This window comes from Mustela erminea, chromosome 6, assembly GCF_009829155.1.
Source record: "Mustela erminea isolate mMusErm1 chromosome 6, mMusErm1.Pri, whole genome shotgun sequence".
In the NCBI taxonomy this organism is placed as follows: Eukaryota; Metazoa; Chordata; class Mammalia; order Carnivora; family Mustelidae; genus Mustela; species Mustela erminea.
Window position 1 is genome coordinate 18,038,617 of NC_045619.1, and position 23,038 is coordinate 18,061,654.

General features: G+C 39.1%; 1 protein-coding gene across 1 annotated transcript in view; it reads left to right on the plus strand.

Annotated features, from left to right (window-relative positions):
• C6H12orf42 (chromosome 6 C12orf42 homolog) overlaps positions 1 to 23,038 on the plus strand; it is a 142,985-nt gene that overhangs the window by 64,396 nt on the left and 55,551 nt on the right. Inside the window, 4 exon segments of the mRNA XM_032346575.1 lie at positions 12,050 to 12,088; positions 14,489 to 14,595; positions 21,432 to 21,510; positions 21,512 to 21,539. Coding sequence (XP_032202466.1) covers positions 12,050 to 12,088; positions 14,489 to 14,595; positions 21,432 to 21,510; positions 21,512 to 21,539 — 253 coding nt within the window.

Sequence of the window (23,038 nt, forward strand, 5' to 3'; positions counted from 1 at the left end):
GACAGTGTCCCATTCTCAGATTTATTTTAAGATTCAACAAGTTAGGGCTAATAAACAACTTCAGCAAAGCTTCAGTAGGCAAAATCAACATGCAAAAACCAGTTGTGTTTCTGGATGCTAGCAAAGAAGAGTGAAAAGGAAATTAAAACAGTTCTATTTACATATTTATTCCATTTATGTATCTAGGAATAAATTTGACCAAAGAAGATTAGGATTTATATGTTGGATACTATAATAAATCCTGAAAGAAATTAAAGACCACCCAAATAAAGGGGCAGGCATCTGCATTCATAGATTAGAAGGTTTGGCATTACTAATATGATAACATCGTCCAAAGTGATCTACAAATTTAATGCAATCTGATCAATATCCCAACTTTCCTTTTAAGAAATAGAAAAATTCATCCTAAAATCTATGGAATCTCAAGGGACCCCAAATAGCCAAAGCAATGTTGAAAAAATACAAATTTGGAGAGCTCATACTTCTTCATTTCAAAACTTATTACAAAGCTATAGTAATCTAAACTGTGTGGTACACTCATAAGGTTAAACATATAGACCAATGGAATAGAACTGACAGCCCAGAAATAGACCTTCACACATATGGTCAATTGATTTTTGACAAGCATGTTAATACCATTCAACGGGGAAAAGGACAGTCTTTTCAAGAAATTGTACTAGGAGAGCTGGATATTCACATGAAAAAAAATGCAACTGGACCTTACACAAGATATGCAAATTAACTTAGAGTGGATCAAAGACCTAAATAAGAGTTAAAATGGTCAAAATCCTAGACGAAAACAGGGAAAAATTCTCATTCATTGCCATTAGTATAGCAATGATTTCTTAAAGATGATACCAAAGCAGAGGCAACAAAAGAAAAAATGAGCTGGATTTTAACAGAATTAAACACCTTTGTACATCAAAGGGCTCTATAAAGAGAATGAAAAGACAACCCACAGAATGGGAGAACATATTTACAAATTATATCTGATAAGGGGTTAATATGCAGAATAAATAAAGAGCTCTTACAACTCAACAACAAAAAACAAATAATATGATTTAAAAATGGCCAAAGGGCTTGAATAGACATTTCTGTGAAGAACATATATAAATGGCTAATAAACATATGAAAGGATACTCAACACCATTAGTCATTAGGGAAATCCAAAACAAAACCACAGTAAGAAACTACTTTACACACACTAGATGACCATTATTAGAAAAACAGAAACTACCAAATGTTGGTAAGAATATGGAAAAATTGGGGGTACCTGGGTGGCTCAGTCATTAGGCATCTGCCTTCAGCTCAGGTCATGATCCCAGGACCCCGGGATCAAACCCCGCACTGGAATCCCTGCTCCATGGTGGGCCTGCTTCTCCCTCTCCCACTCCTCGTGCTTGTGTTCCTTTTTCGCAGTCCCTCTCTCTCTCTCTCTCTCTCTGTCAAATAAATAAATAAAATATTAAAAATAAAAAGAATATGGAAAAATTGGAACCCCCTGTGCATTGCTGGTAAGAATGTAAAATCGTGTAGCCACTATGGGTATATACCCAAATGAATTAAAAGACTCAAACAGATATGAGTATGCCAATGTTTGTAGCAGCTCTCTTTACCATAGCCAAAAGTTAGAAACAACCCAGCGTCCTCAATAGGTGAAAGAATAAATATACTGTGGTATATACATTCAATGGGCTGAACCATAAAAAGGAATGAAGTTTTGATACATGCTACAATGTGGACAAACCTTGGAAACATTACGCTAAGGGAAAATTATTGTATGATTATACTTATATGCAGTCTGTGGCTCCAGCGTCGGAAACTAATCAGATGGCTTGCTGAATGAATATGCAAACATCGGGTAGAAAGAAGAGGGGAACTCAAGGGAAGTTCTGTATTTTTCATTCATTGAAATAGAAAGGATGGAACTGATAAACAGGTCCTTGGACCATCAAGTTAAGAAAGTCATGACATATAGAGGAAGTATATTCCAGGTAGAATGAACGGCAAGTGCAAATGTCCTGAGACAATAAGGTAGGATAAGATATTGAGGGAATAGCAAAGTCACGAGTGGAGAGTATTAGATGAAATGAGAGATAAGAGGACTTCCTTGTTGCCTGGACAGTCCAGGTTTATACCTGTCATTTCAGGATAATTGTCAGTAAGCTCCCTTTTTATACGAAAAAACGTACTGAATTGGGGCGCCTGGGTGGCTCAGTGGGTTAAAGCCTCTGCCTTCAGCTCGAGTCATGATCTCAGGGTCCTGGGATTGAGCCCTGCATTGGGTTCTCTGCTCTGTGGAGAGCCTGCTTCTCCCTCTCTCTCCGCCTGCCTCCCTGCCTACTTGTGATCTCTGTCTGTCAAATAAATAAAAACAAACAAACAAACAAACAAACAAAAAAACACATACTGAATTGGCCAATACCATTGTGTAGATGCCAGATCCTGTTCAGCCTGTCTGTCTGTCTGTATCTATGCGGGTTCCAGTCCTTTTCGGTTCAGGAAGATACCAATGGGGATTTTACTCTGAAGAAGATGAGGAGCCCCTGGAGGGCTGTGAGTAGCAGGATGTGACTTTGGTTTAACAGGACTGTTCAGCGGGCTTCTTGGAGGTTGCAGACAAGTTTGCAGGCGTGCATTTCTCTCAGGAGATGGGGCTCCTGCAGGAAGAGTGCCCAGGCAGCTGGCCCGATTCTCAAGGTCTCTTCCCAGGCCTAACATCTGGAGCCTCGGGCAAAACTTCAGGGTACCTGAGGGTGTTCAACCCACTTCGAAGCTGCCTTGCTTCCTGAGAGAGCGAGGGTGACTGCAGTCTGCTTGGTGTCTTGTAAGCAATCCCACACTGCAGGACCGGTTGCTAGAACTCGAATCCCGTTAACTTCCTTCTGTGATACACACTTTGTGCCTGAGCATCAAGGCCTGACATTAATAACAATTTCAGGAAGACTGTGAGTGGCCAAGGACTCTGAGCGCTTAGACAGCCTCCTTCACTCACGGTAGAGGTGACGTCGTTCAATGAGCTTCAGGGCTTTAGAGTGTTGAGAAAGGATGAAAGAAGCCAGAGAAAACCTGAGAGGCAGGACAGGATGGATTTGCAAAACACTGGTTCAGTTCCAGAGTCGAGTTTGGAATTACCATCGAGCCCTTGACTATATACTCCAGGTTCCTTAGCAATGTGATGTTGAGGGTGCTGGCACCTGCTTTCAGGTGGCTGTTGCTTGAATGGGTGGCAAATGGAACGAATGGTGAAAGATGGAGATGGTACAAGCAAACCCTGGGGTCCGATGGCCTGAGTTCAATTCTGGCTTTGCTGCTTTCCACCCTGTGAGATGCCCTAACTTCCTCATCTTCCCATGCCTCGTCTTCCCCTGCTTTCGCTTCCTCATCTGTAAGATGGGATAATGCCTCATAAGGCTGTTGTGGATTTAACGTACATTGCCTAGAGCAGTGCTGGCACATGTGGAAAGTCTGCCACACATGTTAGCTTTTGCTACTATTCCTTCTGACTAAGGCACTCTTTATGCCCCTCTTTCTCATGAGAACACTCCATTTTTTAAAAAAAAGAATGAAACTGTTGTCCTATTGTTTGTTTGTTTTTGACTTTTGGAAGTTAACTGGTATTGCATCTTATAGACTAAGACGTTGAAGGTCTTTGGAGGCTGGTCCATTTTGATTGCAGTGATTGAGCATGTTGTCCTCTGTTTTGGGAAGTAGGTGGATTATTTCCTGTGGAGGCCTCTGTTCATCCATCAGCCAATGTTGCTGGTTTTAAGCAAAGTCAAGCTTAGCTTTTACCTCAGATTTTCACTTTCCTTTCATATATGAGAAAAATCAAACTAAACTTCTGAAATTTCAAGGGAAAACCTTTTTTTTTTGGTTTATTTAAATCTGACTAGACCGGTAAAATTTAGAATCCTGGTGAACAGAAATGATGAAATTGATTATCCTCAGAAAAAATAAGGCAAGGATTCACTCATGTAGAAGGTGACATCATTACAATTCATTATAATCATTTAAAAACTTTTTTGAGGAGCACCTGGGTGGCTCAGTGGGTTAAGCCTCTGCCTTCAGCTTGGGTCATGATCTCAGAGTCCTGGGATCGAGCCTCGCATCCAGCTCTCTGTTCAGCGGGGACCCTGGTTCCTCCTCTCTTTGCCTGCCTCTCTGCCTACTTGTGATCTCTCTCTGTCTGTGTCAAATAAATAAATAAAATCTTAAAAAAAACTTTATTGAGTATTATCTGGATATAGTTATGAATCTGTTTTACCTGAGTAGTTTTCATATTCTGTTAATGGGTTACTTATATAACACAAGAACGAGTATATCTCAAGGAAAGATATATTTGGATGCATTACTCATCATAAGTATAATTATTGTTTAATAATATTATGAAGGGCTGATGATGAGATGCAGGTGTTTAAACATGCGGTGCCCATAGATCTGACGTAGTATTCAGTTCTAGGCATATACATTTTTAAAGACTTCTATTCACCAAGGAGACAATAAAACTCTATACAATGGTAAGTGTGTTTGCTAAAAACATGACGTGACTGGTTAATTTTTAATCTTTAGATTTTAAAATGGATTTTTTGGTGTGTGTGCATTGACACTTGTTTCTTAGCTTGCTGGTCTATACTTTAAACTTTAGCGTAAAAAATAAAACAGAGCTGTATCGACAAAACCCACCTCTCTGGGCCCTTACAATTATCTCTGGAAGGTGATGGGAGGGTGGAAGACACATGTGCCTTTCGACTTCAGACTATGCAAATAAACTTCAGAGTGGTAGTCTGAAGTTTTGACACGTATTTTCTACTTAGAATTATTGGTACCTTGGGAAGGATGGAGCTCAAACTTCTCACTTTCGAAGTGAGAAAACGGAGGCTGGAGAAGGTCATGATTTACCCAAGAAAAAATTGCTGGTGGATCACACTCTTCGTACACTCAAACTTGAACCTCTTTATTGTTGTTACAGAACTTTTCCTAACATGCTGTGTTGCCTCCTGTCAAATGTGAAACTCTAGCTATTTGAATTCTTGATTAATATATCCAGTCAATAGACACTTTTGAGTATCGACTATGTGCCTGTTCTAGGCTCTAGGATCTCTAAATTCTTAAACTTGGTTTTGATGTCACTATTCTGCTCTTTATTCTTCTATGGGCTAATGTTTCCTTCATTAAGTTCTGTGAGTGTGTTAATATGTTTGTGGCTTATCTTAAATTTTTAGCCCTTAATTGGGAAGGAGCTAAACTGAGAAAGAAAATTTCCAGTTTTAAATTAGGAAGAAACCAACATTTACTGAACACTGCTATGCACTTCATAGGTGCCTTTATGAAAAACTTACGAGCTGGCATTGAACCCTAAAAAAAGAAAAGCTAAATTATTTGATGAGGTTTAAATATCTTTTAAGTTAGAAAGCAGGGAATTTGTTCACCCACAGTTAAGATAGTGTCTGGCATCCAAACCACTTAAATTTTGTTGAATGAGTGAATGCATGTGTGATTGCTGGGCTCTAAACTCAGGTCTATATGGCTCTAAAGATCTTTCCACTATATTCATTTACCTTTTTTGTATCCCCTAGGGTTAGAAACATACTGGCTTTAAATACCACCTAGCGTATAAGCAATGTTTTCATAAAAACTTTTGCTTATAATGGCATATAAATTCCCTAAGACTTAGAATGCTCACATAGCTGTCATTATATAAATCTTTGAAGAATAAGAAACTAGATACCTAAAAAATTAATTTTTAAAATTATCATCAGAAGATCGAAGGAGATAACAATGAGCATAATAGAGCTGTGAATACTCTTCGAAATCCTGGAGGCATGAATATGCCCTCTTGATTTGAGGCAGCTCTGTCTGCATTGTGACTTCCAAGCTCTTCTGGTAATTTTCCCAATCCATGAAAGGGTCACAGCACCCAGACCTCACTTAATTAAATGATTTACATGGATGTATGATTTCAGTTCAAAATAGCTTACATTTCCCCAGGCTAAGCAACTTTTTGATGTTACCTCATTGTATCTTTCAATGGTTTTTAAAAATATGTTCCCATTTTTTAGGTGGGGAAAGTTGAATTCAAGAATGGCTAAGTAGAGGGGTACCTAAGCAGCTCAGTCTGTTAAGTGTCAGTTTCTTGGTCTGAGCTCAGGTCATGATCTCAGGGTCCCGGGATCCAGCCCCACATTGGGCCCCCCACTTACTGGGAAGTCTGCTTGTCTCCCTTTCCTTCTGCCCCTCCACCTGCTCATGTTTGTGCTTGTGCCCTCTCTCTCTTTCAAAAAAATAAAAAAAAAAAGTTAAGTAGAGATCAAATCCCATAGCACAAGTCCAACTACTACATTACCTTGGTTGTGGTTTATTTTCACACTCCCAGTAATTTGCTACCTTATTCATTTAAAGAATGAATTTAAAGACCATGCATTACTTATTATTATATTATGTGAAGCTGAGCCAGAGAAACACAAGTCAAATGGTGGCATCTACATTTTCTCACGTATAAAGAAATATGAGAACCAAGTTTATTCATTGCAGCATTCACCAAAACTCAGAAAATATTTATCAACAGGGACTGGTTAAATGCATTCTTAATACTATATAATAATATAGCCTTTAAAAGAATGAGGCAGGATGCTATGTGCTGATGAGAAGACATGCCCTTGATGAATCAATAAGTAGAAGAAGCAAATTGTAGGCAGTTAAGTATCATATTGTGAGAAGGGTGACAAAGACAAGGTGCATATGTACATTCAAAATCCTTGACCTTCCTTCGATGCTGAATAGATCAAAACAAACGAAAAAGCCAGACAATGTTTATCCTGAGGTCTATGGGATTAATAAATAAAACCCCTTTCTTCTTTGAATGAATTTTGAACCAGTGAGAAGACAGAGAAGGTGGCTGATAGATGTTGAATTACCAGATAGGTTAGGAATGTGATTCAGGTGTTTGGGCAACATGGGCTTTCTGTTCTGACCCGCAAAATGGCAGCCTTGCCTGAACTACCATGGTAGAACTTGGAAAAGGGAGAACTCCCCAAGGGTGTTTGGAAACAACAGACTCTTCCTGATAGGCTTATCTCATGACTAAAAGCAGACTGGAATCACCTGCTTTTTGTAGACCCCAAAGACAAAGGAGAGTGCATTGAATTAAGCATGCTCAGTTCTTTACTCCAAATTCCCTAATTAAGTAAAAATCTCTAGGAATTGATGAGAAGGCAGGAGTGATTTGCAGGCAGGGTCTTCTCTTCAGGACAAAACTGGAACATATGTTTTTCTAAAAAAAGTGAGAGGTTTTAATGGGGGAGGACCTACACTCCTCATGTGGGAATTTGTTCCTTAGAATGAAGCCGCCTCATTCTGGTGTTCAGAGGAGCCCTAGCCAGATCACCCACCCAGAAGTGAACCCAGTCAGTTCACATGCCTTGACCACCTCTACCAAGCTCATGGTCATGGGAATAAGCCTTGAATTCTCCAATAAGGGAAGCACATCTGCACAAACAGAAAGGAAACTCATCAACTAGGCTTTTATTCATAATATAGGCATACCTTGTAGATATTGTGGATTTGGTCCTAGACCATTGCAATAAAGTGAAAACCACAATAGAGTCAGTCAAATAAATTTGTATTGTTTTTTTGTTGCTTATAAAAGTTGTTTATACTATACTATACTCTATTAAGTGTGCAATAACATCATGTCTTAAAAATCCAACACATATATACATTAATTAAACTATACTTTATTGTTAAAAAATGCTAACCATCATCTGAGCTTTTAGCAAGTAGTAATCATCAATCACAGATCACCATAACAAATATAAGAATAATGAAAAAGTTTGAAATATTGTAAGAATTACCAAAATGTGACACAGATGCACCAAGTGAGCAAATGCTGTTGGGAAAAAGGTGCTGATAGATTTTCTCTATGCAGGGTCGCCAGGAATTTTCAATTTGTAAAAAATGCAATATCTGTGAAGCACAATAAAGAAAATGCTATAAAAAGAGGTATGCCTGTACCAAGGATCACCAATACTTAAGGGAAACCAATTGCACAAAAATAACCAAGAAGACCCAATAGAGAAATTGGCATTGGAAAAAACAGATATAATTCAGAAGCCAGAAGATGATATCTAATTAGTGCCTTCTGGGGAACTCTGAGAGAATCCATGAAATAAGAACAGCTGTGTCCTTGAAAACGAAGCCCTCAACAAACAGAAACTGTTCATGGACTCAAATATATGCTTGTTAAAAGTAAATAGTTTAACAGAATACTGCAAGAAGAAGTTGAGGAACATATTCCAGAATGTAAGGCAAGAATAAAACATAAAAATGCAAGAGGAAAGTTAAGTCATGGGGAATCAGTCAAAAAGTCATCAAAGCAAATATAGAAGATAAAGAAGCACAGGATAGACTTGGCCTGAAGCACCAGTTCCTCCTCACTGGTGTATCAGTGAAGCTGCAAGCAGGAGTGTGTAGGGCTGCCATGCCTAGGCTCTGATCCTCATCTTCTTGCATCAGGTTCTGTGTCACCCTTTCTCCTACTTCTGCTGTTCCCATTTGACTTCTCTCTCTCTCTCTTTAATGTTCAATTAGCCAACATATAGTACATCATTAGTTTTTGATGTAGTGTTCAATAACCCAATGTACCCAAGGTTGGAGAGCTCATTGTTAGTGCCTGAGACAGTAGTGGAGCTATGCTGACCAGTCTTTTTTTTTTTTTTTTTTAAATTTTATTTATTTGACAGACAGAGATCACAGGTAGGCAGAAGCAGGCAGAGAGAGAGAGGAAGGGAAGGGAAGCAGGCTCCCTGCTGAGCAGAGAGCCCTATGTGGGGCTTGATCCCAGGACACTGAGACCATGACTTAAGCTGAAGGCAGAGGCTTAACCCACTGAGCCACCCAGGCGCCCCTATGTTGACCAGTCTTAATGAACCTTTTGCTTCAGGATGATGTCAGAGTAAGCACTGTTGTAACACAAGTAGCCTGAGTATAGACTTCATAGAATAAATTCTGGACATGCCAGGGGAAAATGATTTGAGCTAAAGATTAGAAGTTTGAGATCTGAAACCAAATCAAGTTATGAAGATGCATAAAATTGATAATCTTACATATATTTAAGTTTGGGGTAGAGAGAGCCATTTGGACAGTTATTGGAATTTCTGTGTGACTCATTTTCCTCCTCTGTAAAATGGGGAGAGGAAAGTACTGATTTTATTGGGTTACCATCTGATGAATTCACAGGTCTGAAGGGTTTATAACAATGCCTGGTCTATACAAAGTACTCAAGGGTTTGTTGTTACTGCTATATGATGAATAGCAGATTAATAATAAAAGTTATTCCTAAAAGAATAAAAAATCTAGAGTTAAGGACAATCATGCCATCTTTCCCTTCTAAAAACAGGTGCTTCTCTATGTTTTTTTGGGAGGATCTCAACACTCTTATTTTAGAAATATCACAACTTCAGTTTCTTTTCATCCTTCTAATTAGATCTGCTATTATATATCAAACTTCTAACCCCTAGTTCAAAATAACTTTTCCCCTCTGAATTCCCAAAATTTATTCTTCATGATATATACTCAAGTTGCTTGTTTGCATTAGTACAGCAGTGCTCACTCTGACACCATTATCTTTGCCAAGAAGTGCTTTTCAATCTTCAGATTTTCGATAATGTTTGGTGGGAAGCATTGCATTTATTTTCAACAGCACAGGATTAAGAAATAATACTTTATGAAAGAAAAAATACCTCATTGTAGAAGCTTAGCATCTGTTTTTGCAATGACCTCAATAGGTAACTCTGAATCCCCTTTGGTAAATTTCCTATTAGAATTCTGGCTGGTCTACTTCTTATTTGTTAGAAATAGCTTTCACCAGAGGAAATTGGGCAGAAAACCTTGCCAGCATATTTAACTTCTTGTCCTTTAAGAAATTATACTTTGATTTTAGAGGTTTGACTTTGCTAGATAATGAAATTATCATGGTGGAACAAGCCATAGAAATAATAAATACAGTAATTCTTCTTTGCCTATTGTGTGTCTTTGCTATTCATAAATTTTAGGGCCTTAGATATTAGATACACTTACGTAAGGCCTCACGAACGGTAATTATCTTTTGGCCAAAGAAAAAGCCCAAACGAATGCTAAGCTGCATTATCGCTTGGCTTCTGACATGAGCTGATAATCAGATTTTCTTGCTTAAATCCATGGTGCTCGAACAATGCTACCCACTGTCTGTGCTTCCCGATATTACCCTTAATTAGAAAGAACAGAAACACAAATCTGAATTATTTCAAAATCTGGTTTCCATGGTCAGTGGTTTGAAGGGCTTAACTTTATTATAAATAAACCTGGCTTTATTGGCTAATGAAATCAGAAATGTGAAGCCTGGGATAGAGGGAGTGTAATACTCTGATGTTTACACATCAAAATATCCAGTGTGGGCAAAGTGTTTTGTAATAAATCTTTGGATAATTGAATTATGATTCCTTTGTCCAAGTACAATCTGAACCTCAACACTAAGGAGAACCTGAAAGGAACTTTAGTTTATTTTTCTTTAGAAGTAACACCTTTACATTTAGTAATATATGTACCCACAGCTGTCAAGGAGGTGTTGACCTTTCACTTTAGTAATATTTTTTTCTTTTTACAAATTTGGTCCATAGTTATAAGTGTGTGATGTTCTGGATGTATTAATTTTAAATACTCACATTGGGCTCTCTTTGCTACATAGAATTGTGCGTGGACTAGCTTCTGAGCAAAACAGATGATAGAATAAGACATCAGCTGTACTTTTGTTTATGCACTTGTTAAAAGAAGGCGAACAGTAGGCAAGGATGCCTGACCCCATTTGAAGGGCTAATTAGTAACTAAGTGGAGATGATAACTTTGTTCTTTTCCCGGAAAACAACATCAAGAAGCTAATTCCTAGAACTGCTTGTAATGTACATTGCATGTAAGGACCTCAGATGCTATTGACAAATATACGTATACACATGTATACATCACACAAGTCTATTTATACATATGTCCTATATTATAAATAGTATATCTTTATATGTATGTTGCTTCTATGCAGATGGCGGGGGCCTAAGTATCGGTGTGTTTGTAAACTGTGGCCCTAATTCCTTTTATTCTTTGTTTAATGGTATTTTTTATAAGGCCCTATCTTTTCTTCTTTGTGAATATTATCTTTTTCCTTTCAACCCTCATTAATATTTTCTCTGTGCTAGGCACTTTGCAACTGCTTTCTCACTTAAACATTCAGGGCAACCGGAATTACTCTTCAATCTGTTTTCCAAATGAGGATATTGAAACTTAGAGAGCTAGAATAATTTTCCTAGGATCACGTATCTAGTAAGGGGTGGAGGCAGGCTTTCAGTGCAGGTATTATCAATTCCAAATCCCACAATCTTGAGTACTGGTTGGACTGTCCCATCAAAATGTGTTAGCTTCTTTTAGTTTATTTCCTTTGTCTTCTTTGCAGTTCTGTCTCATTGGCTGGGATAGATAGGACTCTTTCTCCAGTGTTCAGGGACCTAGTTGGATGTGTCTAGAGTTCAGGTTCCTGTACTTAAGAGTCATCGTGGAGCTAGGTACTTGTGGAGATATTGGGGTCTTTACTACTTCCAGGGATAGCAATCATAGAGAAGCCTTTAGAGCCTCTGGTGTTCCTGGTAAGAAGTATCAGAAAGATACCATTTAGGGGCGCCTGGGTGGCTCAGTGGGTTAAAGCCTCTGCCTTCAGCTCAGGTCATGATCCCAGAGTCCTGGGATAGAGCCCCACATTGGGCTCTCTGCTCAGCGGGGAGCCTGCTTCCCCCATTCTCTCTGTCTGCCTCTCGGCCTACTTGTGATCTCTGTCAAATAAATAAATAAAATATTTTAAAAAAAAGAGAGAGAAAGAAAGATACCATTTAGATCAGCTGGAAGGATACTCTGGGACCAAGAAATGGGGGGTAAAACATCATTTAACCTAGACAATATAGAAGAGTGAGCAGTGAGTCGTGGCTGGTTAAACATGGTAGACTGATGACATCTCTCCTCTCCCTTTCCCCAGACCCTTCAGATTCAACAACAGAACAAAGCCTCCCAAATGGTATGTTGCAAATGGGTCACAGGTAGGCTGAGATATTAATCGATTTAGTCCTCTCGGTAGTGTTGTGAAGGGTAGGATAGCAGGTAAAGTCAGACCAATTGCCTTGGCCTTGAATAGTCTTACCCATTTACCCCATTGCTCCCTACAAATGTTATATATTTTTTGTCTCATGTGATTTTGAAAATGATTGGGAAGCACTGCTTTAAAACAAAATGCATTCACCCACAAGGTAAAAAAAAAAAAAAAAAGAGAGAGGAGATAACATTGAGTGAGCAATTTCAACAGTTCTTTTGAAAGCTGTCAAATTGGTTAAAATGTGGTCACTGACCTAACAGAAGGAGTGATTCCCAACACAAGTCTACACAGGGATGCTACAAGGAGAAGTGAATCAATTCATTCTACTCCCAAGAAACCTGGAACTTGAAGGTTTTTCATAACAGGCACAGGGCCTAAAATAAAGGGCCAGCGATAGTTTGGTTCCAGAGCTCCATTTTTCCTTGGCTAACCCTGTAGAGTCAAGACAAGGATTTATTGTCTGGCAAAATTAAACTAGAGAGGCTCTCAACACAGGGTCACTGGACTCAGAGATGATGTGGAATCTCCAAACACGGGTTTCTTGAAATTTTAGGTGGTAGTCTTGTGGGAACTTCAGACCCTTTTCCCTGTTCTATTCCCAGAATTTTGTCAGCCAGATAAGTATTTCCTGGGCTGGTATTTGGAGCATTCTTCTGCAGAGAAGGCAGAGAAAAGCCCTTCACAATCTGACATTGAGGGATCTGTCATGGGAAAGGCAGGCTCACTGCGTGTTGCTACAATGAAGCCCAGTAGTCAACAAGCCTTGCTCTAGGGAACCCAGTTTGCAGGCTGCATTTTAGTGCCTTACTATTAAATGTCAATGGGTAGCCAAGATTGCAAATAATTTTTTTATGATTTTTAATTTTCAGAAGAATCTTTCTGCTGATGCAAATGTTTCTCAAGCTGTTAAGAGTATTTTTATAGACAGTGACAACATTGGGATACATTTACGATAAATTGTTTTGAAATGTAAATTTTAGTACATCTAGAGTTGAAGATTTTTGCAGGCAATATTTTAAAAAATATTTAACTCTTCATACACATTTGTTTTGTGTAAATCTGAATTTAATTTTGAACTTAAATTTATACAACAGTATTTCCATGTTTCCTCTGACATTTCTGTCACTTGTGGAGGTCTTACAAGAAACCGAAGGTGGCTAAGTGATTTTCATATAATTCAAAACATTTGTTATGCAATTTCAGGAAGATCATCCTAACTCAGTGCAATTAGGGAGGCTGGTTTTAGCTCCTTACTCTGTGGCTTACTACATATGTTAACAAAAGCAAAATACCTCTTTTAGTTGTGAGTGTTTGTAGCAAGTATCATATTTTTCATTTCGAGGATAAGGAAAGTACCTAGGATTTTCAGACTCAGCTAATTGGAGAATGATGCCAACTAAGGCAAAGTGGGCATCATCTTTTCCAGTATCAGTACCATCTTTATCAGAATTAATCAGTTTAACCCAGAGTGAAAGAAACCATTCCATGACCGCAGACTGCATTTTAAATCCTCATGTCACTAATACATGTCCCCGGCACCAGTCAGAGCAGGAAGAGGGTTTAGCTCACCCAACTCAAGCCATTTTATCCAAAAAGCAATTCAAAGCCAACTTGTGCTTGCCACGTTGGTAAGGTGCCACGTTGGTGAGGTGACTGTGGCAACCCCAGACTCTGTACTCTCACCGTCAAACCTTGAACCTGGAAGTCTCAACAAAAATCTTATGATACTGGTTCTGAATCTCAATCCCTGTAGCCAACAGAATGTAATGCACTGTTGTGCTCAGATGTGGGCATTTGCTTTATCTCTGAAGTCTGGGAGTCTGGGGGGAGACACACATTTAACCAAAGGCATCATGATTTGGAGTCACATGGATGTCTAAATACTTGGTCCTGGAAGTAGGATCAAAGAATGTAGGGGCTGAAAAGGCACACATACCTTCCCCAGTGGTGGTGGTCATAGAGGCTGTAACCCTTTTTTTGGAGGAGACATCTGCTTTGGGTTAGAGAAAGGACTGAAGCTTTCCACATAGACCATTTTTGTCCCTGCACTCATTTGCCACCTGCACTGGATGGTCACCATGCCTGGCTGCATTTCTTTTCACACTAATGTTCAGTGGGAAGAGATTAAGAGCAAAGATCAAGATCACACAGGGCATGATCCTACTCCACCAAATGGTGCGTAATGCTTCATGTAGAAGAAATGATCGTTTTATTCCATATTTATGTTCAGACCCTGGGGGTGATATTCTAAGTGGCTGCCTTCAATCACAATTTGAATTTCCTGTTGCTGAAATCCCACCCTTATTTCTTGTTGTGGGTCTTCAGGGTCGGTTAAAGAATGATTCTGGATTTTCCCAAGTCAAATTGAAGAACTCTCTGTCAAAGAATAAGTTTCGTGAGGAAATCCAAACCGTTCTTTCTGGACTGCAGAGGTGATCTATTTTCATTATCCCATGGGGGCCGTGTTCAGTCAGAGAAGCTCCAATTTCTGTCCTTCTCTTCTTATGTCCTCTCATTACAATTGCTGCTAGGTATCCTGAAGCTGGTGCTTCCCCTGCAGATTGCCAAGAGAGAAAGAAAATACACCGTCATTGGCTACTGTACTTAGAATGGTTCCTAAACCCAAGCAAGAAAACCACGGTGATGTTGGCAAGCAAACAATTGAAAAGTACAGGTGCTGGCAGTATGCACAGCCCTAAAATCAACATGACTTAGGAGGAGAGGAGGTTGGAGAACAAAGAAAGGTGCTTTTCATTCAGAGAAATTTATTTCTTTTAAATATTTGCAATCTGCAGCCGATCGCATAGGAGGCCACTTGGCATTATTTCCCCACAAAAGGGAGGGCTGGGTGGTAATGAGCAGATGCTTGAGTGGCCTGTGGCGTGAGGTGCGCCATCCGTCAAGAAGATCAATATTGACTGTTCTTGTATCTTTGTGACGAAAGTTTGCTCTTCTTAAACAAAACAAAACAAAACAAAAAAATGGTCGGGGTTGTGCTTTAATATATAGAGCATGGATTTGACTTCAGGCAGTAAATCAACTGCGAACAGTAAAGACTGCACAGACAGGACTAAGTCCCCCCTTCCCCTGCCCAATGATAACATGTTCAGTGTTTTAAGGAGTAAAATATATCCTTAAAAAAAATTTAAGGAGTAAAATATATAAGGAGTAAAATATAAAATATAAGGAGTAAAATATATGACTCTGACCATCTTTTCTCCATCCATTCTTTTTCACTTCAGTTAAATCATACCTTGATGAAGATACCGTATGAAAGTCATGCTGTACAAAATGTGTTTTAAAATACACACTGAAGTGGTTCACTTTGACTCCGCCTATATCAACAAAGCAGCATGTCTTATGTAGCAGAGAGTGTGCTAGGCACTGGGGAGACCACGATGAAGAAGACAGTTGCTTTTTTGTGCCTCAGTTTCCCCAGTTTGTCAAGCTTAGATCACAGCAAGAATTCTGGTCATGACCAGCCTCCTATACCATGGAAAACGATTTATTCTTTAGATCAAAGTGTCATCTACATCTTTGACATGCATTCAAATCAGCTGAGAACTCTGTTAAAATTTAGATTCTGATTAAGTAGGACTAAAGCCAGGCCACAGAATCTCCATTTCTAACCAACTCCCCAATGGTAGTCTATGGATTTACTTTGAATAAGAAACATCTACATATTACTTTTATCACTCGTGTATGATGCTTATGAACTGTGCCCATTCCTGGGCCCCCCTCTCAAATTTTTGAGTCAAAAAATCTGCATTTTAACATGTTCCCCAGGTGATTTCTATGCACAATAAAGTTTGAGAGCCATCAATTAGTCAATGGGAAGCCACTGAACAGTTAAGAAGGTGAATGTTATTGTCTATTATTGTATTTATTCTATTGGATTTTAGGAAGAGAAGGTAAAAAGGGAATTCCACTGAGGTGAATGGTGGGAACTGTAGCAGGGGGATGGGTTTGAAGGACATTGAGATGGGGGTGCTGACAGGATTTTGTTATGAGTGGATCTGGGGGTGAAGAAGGTAGGAGGAGGCCAGGGTGACTTTCCAGGTTCTGGTTTGGATGTCTGGATTGCTGGTTGTGCCAATGATATGGGGAAGCAGGATGGTGTGGGGTTAAGAACACAGAGTCGGGAGTGGGGAAGAGTAGATTTGAGACCCATCTTCAGCACTGACTTATTTACATAGCCTTGGTACGTTAATTTTTTGTCAACAAAACATGGTTGATGGTTTTTATGAGGTAATATTAGCCCCATTTTGCAGAGGTAGAAACTGAGGAGTAAAGGGTAAATTGTCCAGCTCCTATGTGTGGAGAGGAGTGGGGGTGGGTTTTCCGCATACAGCCTTCCTTGTTGGATAGTCCCTGCTCTGAACCTTTAGCTCTAAGGTTTCTCCAAGGACAGATGGGCTGGGGTAGTTAGCGGCACTCATTTAGCTACTCAAAGTTTTCTCTCACTTCATGTTCTCTCAAGGTCTCTTACTGTCACCTCTGAGCCACCTCCTCCCTTTAAAGTGTAGCAAGCCCCTCCCTTTCACTTCTCTTCGCTCATCTGAGATATTTTCAAAAAGAGTTTACTTAAGATGGAACAAATACCTCTAGAGATAAAGCAAAGGCTGACAGCAGTGGAGACTTACAAGTACAGGTGTCTGACCTTGACTCAGTTTATCTCCCACATCCTGTTGCTGGTGCAGCTGGCCTGGGGCACTGGGTTCCTGGCTCTCATTCCACCTTTTAACATATTATGTGTCCTCTTAAGTTTCATCCCAGTAGGTCTGTCCTGCCTCCTTGGTCTGTAGTCATGGCCAAGGAAGAGTTCCTCCTCTGTTCCGTCTTAAGACCCTCCCTCTCCGCTTCAAGTTTCTGGCTTGAGAAACAAGCCTTTTCCACAGGGAATGGCTGGGGCTGGGGGAGTATGGCTGTGGGATGAAAATCTCAGCCTTCAGGAAAGACCCCATTCCTCATGCAAGGGTTGTTTGGTCTTATAGACCCAGTGAACTAACACCACCTTAAACATATATTGATCCAAACAGTAATATCCAATCATATCCAAACAATCAGCATTACGCACAAATGCTAGTGGGCAGTTGGTGCTGATTACATGTTTGTTGAATTGTTTAATTTCAAATTGAATCAGGCCATCCTAATTTATGACCTTGCTCCTATTAATTATCCAATATCTTTGCATCTTTCTTCTCTTTATTTTCCCCTTTTATTTTTTATTTATTATTTCAAGGAGACAAAGCTCAACTTCAAAGCTTGCCCTGCTTCAATCTTCTGTCATCCTTCTCTATGCCCTATGTTTCCAGTGACTGTACTCAGAATTACCCTCATCAGGACATCACATGGCTGTGACATCTCTGCTTTCAAATCTTTGCTTTAAAGTTACCCAGTCCAAGAAGGCATCTCTTATTTATGTATATAAATTGGTACATTATCCTCAACATTTTCCATTCCCCTTATCTTGTCTTATTTTTCTTTTTAGGAGTAAAAAAAATTGCCACCTGATATATTATAGATGTATTTATTTATTTTTATGTCACCTTCACTTAACATGTCAATTTCATAAGGACAGAGATTTCATCTGTTATATCCCCAGTTTCTGGAACAACATCCAGCATATAGTGTAACTCAATAAAAATTTGTTGAATGAACAGATAAATAAGTTAATTAGCCCCTTTAATGAAATATATGGGAAGGATGTGCATATGTAGGTACCTGGAGTCAATTGCAGTTACTATCAGGATTATCTTATTTAAAAAATAAAGAAGATTTTAAAATAATATTTCATTTATGGAAGTAAGCATGACAGGTGGCATGGATTATTTTCGGAACCATAGACCAATTTTATTTTGTGTATTTTTCCCTTTACCTTATAGCCCAGCCCTCCTCATGAAAGAGCTGTCTTACCTTGCTCCAGATTCACTGGTCACATGAAGAATTTCTCTGAATCTCTTAAACTTAGAAGTTTATGTTTTCTACATTTTCCAGGTAAATTCAGAAATAATGTCAAGAAAGACCAGAGTTTCTAAAGAAGCTCTAAAATATGTACAGGTAAAAGCATAAAGACTTTATTGAAGAACACTTGAAATATGTTTCAAAGTAGCAACAGTAAAGATTTCATTGGCTTGTGAAGTTGGTAAATCCATGGGACAGACTGGCTCAGAGCATGGCTGGATCCACTGTTCACTGATATTATCATGATTTTCTTTTTCTTTTTTAAAAAATGTCCATATTGATAAAATTCTCATTTTGAGAATGCTAATGGATAGCAGTAATGGATCTTGTCAGCTACAGGTTTATATGATTCTTAGAACTTGTCAGTTCAAAAATAGAGAAATCCTCTTTTGCTCGGCATCTTTAACAGTCCCCACCTCCTATCCATTGACTCTGCTTGGTCAGATCTGAGTCTCATGTTCATTCCTGGAACAATCAGGGCGTGTGGGAGAATACAGCACAGCAGTCAACTTTTGCTACCCCAGCATTTAACTCTGACAGCTGCATTTAAATTACACAAAATCGTGTGTGTGTGTGTGTGTGTGTGTGTGTGTGTGTGTGTGTGTGTGAGGGGTAGGGGGAAGGAGAAGGGGAAGCATAGTTACAGGACAAGCAAAAAGTATTATTTTGTGTCAAACCAAAATAATAAGTGGTTGCATTAATTACATTCTGTACAGTGCTGTCACAATAAACTATTGTGACAATTTTGGACCATTTCACTAACTTGAAAAGATAAATGAATTTATATGTCTTACCTAAGAGAAAAAAAGTTTTTAAGACGATTGATAAAGCTGATAACTGCTACACTCTCATTTGGACAATGTCTTATTTTAGAATATATTTATTTATTTACTTATATTTATTTAGCAATCAAGTTTGTTGCATATATATAGATATCAGGACTGTTTGAAAGGTTTTGTTGATTTTATATTTCCAAAGTTCTGGAGTAATGTGGTTTAAATGGGATCCTGTCACCCTGTGATCTCCACACAAACTCTTCTTTTTCTTCTTCTTCATCTTTTTTTTTTTTTTTTTTTTTAACAGAAGTTAGGAAACCATGTGTGTGTTGGTGGGGTGGTGGTGGTGGTGGTAGTGGAATTCATTCATATGGCTCAAAACCCAAAATTTAAAGAGGTTTATAGTGAAAAGTCTTGTTCCCACCCTTGCTTCAATCTGCCTCATTCCCCCTTCCCCATAGGAAGCTGCATTTTCTGGTTTCTTGGCAATCCAGCCACATTTTCTCTAAGCAAATAAAAGTGTGTCTGTGAGCAAATAGAAGTGTGTGGATTAGTAGCAACATTCCGGAATTTGCTGTCTTATTGAACACGTTAACTTGGGTCTCTATACACAGTGGTACACTGAGAGTTTCCTCTTCCATTTTTCTTGCAACTTCAGAGTAACATATTTTATGAATATACTTTAGCTGGTTTTCTTTGATAGACCCTACTGATTCTCTCTCCCCTGCCAAAAACCTCAATGAAATAATTAGGATTTCTCAGCCTTGATGGCTTGTATTAAAAATTACTGAAAATTTTGACCCAGTCCACTTTTGTTAGTTTTACAGAGAAAGAGTAATTTAGGATTCGTTTCAGCCAGCTAATGTAATTCAATGCCAACCCCTTAATTCTTTTTGAAATACAATGGAAGAATGGAAAGTAATTACCACTATCAGTATCACAAAAATGTGTGGCTTCAAGAGTCAGTATACTAGGATCTGATGGTTGAGAGAATGGGTATAACTTTGAGAAGTGTCATAGTTAAAACAACTACATGGCTTGCTCTGATAGCTCTAAATTCCTTGCCGTGCTGATATTCATCTTAAATTTGGGGACATGAAGTCTTTAAGCATGCTAGAATTGAGGGGGAACCAAGGAATGGGGATATGAAGAGAGCAGAGACTTTTCCAGAGATGAGGGTCTCACCTGGCCATAGGCAGGACAGATGAGCAGCAGTATCTTGGCTCTGGGAGCCATATCTTGACAAGGGCAGAACCCTATAAATAGCAAGGAGAGCAGTTAAGGTTAGACACCTAGGAGCAGAGGAGAGTCGGGCTACTTTGGTTTGGTTGCTTGGCAATGGAGAATGATTACTTATTTACTTATTTATTTTTAAGCAAGGAAGTAATGTAATTTGATTTTACCTAGATTTGTGTATTTACCAAGATTTGTATATTTCATGTGTTCAGAAAAAAAAAAAAGAGAGATCAGTGTGACTAGAATATTGTTAATAAACAAGAGAGCTGTATAAATAGAGATTAGACACAAACAAGGTCCATATTGTAAAGAGCATTTTTAGGTGACCATCAGGAGTTTTGGATTTTATTCTAAATACAGTGGGAGGCCATCGAAGATTTTAAGTGGAGATATACCATCTTCTGGTACATGTTTTAAAATGATCCCAATGTGGTTGTTTGGACAATAATTATAAAGAGGACAAGTGAGGAATCAGGGAGACCAATGAGGGGACCACAGTAAAAGTCCCAAGTGAAAGATGAAGGGAAGCAGATAGCCATCATGGCAGTGAAGATTTGAATAGGTGGATGTTGGAAATAAATTGTAGACAGATACTGTGGATGGTTAGGAAATGGGAATAAGGGACAGGTAGGAATCCAGAACGATTCTCATTTCTTTGGCTTGAACCAACTCAACAATGGTACTGTCACTTACTGGGCTGGAGAATTACTGAGTGAGGACCTGTTTTAGGGAGAAAAGTAAGAAGTAGAATAAGACCTTAATTCTATCATACTCAGTCACAAAGTTTGGGAGATTTTAGAGATTGCTGTCTTAATCAGTCTAGAGCAATTACTTTCACCCTTGAAATGGCTTCTCCATGCTGCCTCTCAACCCACTGCTTCTTGAATAACATCAGTGATCTCATATGCCTGGGATTTTTCAAGTTTCTCTTCTTATGACATGACTAAGGAAAATTCACAAAATTACAAAAGGACCATAGTAATTCATTTCACCCCCAAATGTCTCTTTGAAATGTGATTTTTTCAATTCTCCAATGAAGAGGTAGAATTCATTTCTCTATGCTTTGAATCTGTAGTTGGCTATGTGACTTGTTTTGGCCAATGGGACCTTAAAAAAATATGGCATGAATAGAAAATTGGAAAGTGTTTGTATATTGAGGCTTGCCTCTCTCACTGCAGGAAACTCTTCCATCATTCCATGAATGAGTTCAGACTATCTTACTGGATGATGAGAAACTTGAGATTGTCACCCCAGTTAACATTATGAGTGGAACTTTAATTTTCCTCTCCTAGGTGTGATCATGAGGTCAGGTCCAGACCCAGGATGATGGCAACGGCCAAAGAAGGATCTTTTGGAGTCCTGATTGGCGTGAGAAACTGGGATCTTCCTTCAGCAGACAGGTGGACCACACTGAGGACCACAGGGGAAGGGAGGGAAAACTGGATGGGAAGAAATCAGAGAGGGAGACAAACCATGAGAAACTCTGGACTCCAGGAAACAAATTGAGGGTTACAGAAGTGAGGGTGATGGGGTAACCAGGTGATGGGTATTAAGAAGGACATGTGCTGGGATGAGCACTGGTGTTATATGCAACTAATGAATCATTAAACACTAAACAAACATTTATGATGTACAATATGTTGGCTAACTGAACATAATAAAAAAATAAAAGCAACAAACACATTACTTAAATAATGAGAAGGAAGTAAGAGTGCTTGTTTTGCTTTACATGAACCAAATCCAAGTGGTGTGAAAAGAAGAGAAAAAGGAAGCTAAACCCATTTTCTTATCAGCTGAGCAGAAGTGAGCAAAGGCTATAGTTCTGTCTAATGGACCTTAACAGACACAGACATTCAAATGGCTTATTTATAGATGTTTCCTTTGTGACTTAGAATAAAGCTCTGAACTGGGGGAAATGTTCTTTTCAGAACTGAGAGCTAAGCACTTCCCATGTCCCTAGGTGTGCTTTGGGAAGGTTTCTGTGTTTACTACCCCATAATATCCTTCTGTTTGTGTTAATATCAGCCTCAACACAATGCATTGTCTGGAAAAGTCTCACCAAGATTGGAGACTCCTGTATTACAGACCACAAGGGCTTCCTGGAGAAGACTCATTTCTCCTCTTCCCAGGTAGAATATGAAGAGAGGAAATGGCCTCAAAATGTCTTAGTTTTTTCAAACATATCTCCTGCCAGTTTGCAGAATCACATCATAGCCGACCCCAGGTGGATGAAACTGACTGGGTCTTGCAGAGACAGCTTCCTCTTTGTTTTCCTGAAACTCTCTTGCTCTTTCTTTGCCAAAGTCAAAGACTCTCATTCTTTTTCTGCTAAAACTTGTGAGGAAACTCTTGGATTCTGAAAGGACTCTTTCACTTACCCTGGTGAAGAAATGCTGGCTCTCACTGGAACCTTAAATGCTCTGTACCTTTCTCACCACTTTCTTGCAAGAGCTCAGAGTGGGATTTACCATCCACCCATTCCTTGCTGAAAACACTTCCCATGGGGGTTGACAGAAATCTGCATTTGGGGCAATTTCCAGTTGTTTGGCTTTTGAGGGGAAATAGTGCAAATATAAACCCAAGGCTTTTCTTGGGAAATTTATGAAGCATCTTGTAGAAAGGGAGGGGGAGAAGGACATTTATCAAAGTGCCTGTGCTGCTGGTCCTCATATAAATGCTCTTTCTCCTTCGTTCCTACCAGACTCAAGAATACAACTCAAGCACAAAGCAGAGGAGGCACTGACAAGTGACTGCAATGGTGCTTTCTAACCTGTGTGGATTGAAACCACACAAATTTTGATTCTGTAAAGTCTTCCTTAGCATGCTGGATTAATCACATGGATTAATAAAACACAATTGCCTCCCCTCACTGGTGCCTCCTAGCTTTTGTACTTGCCTT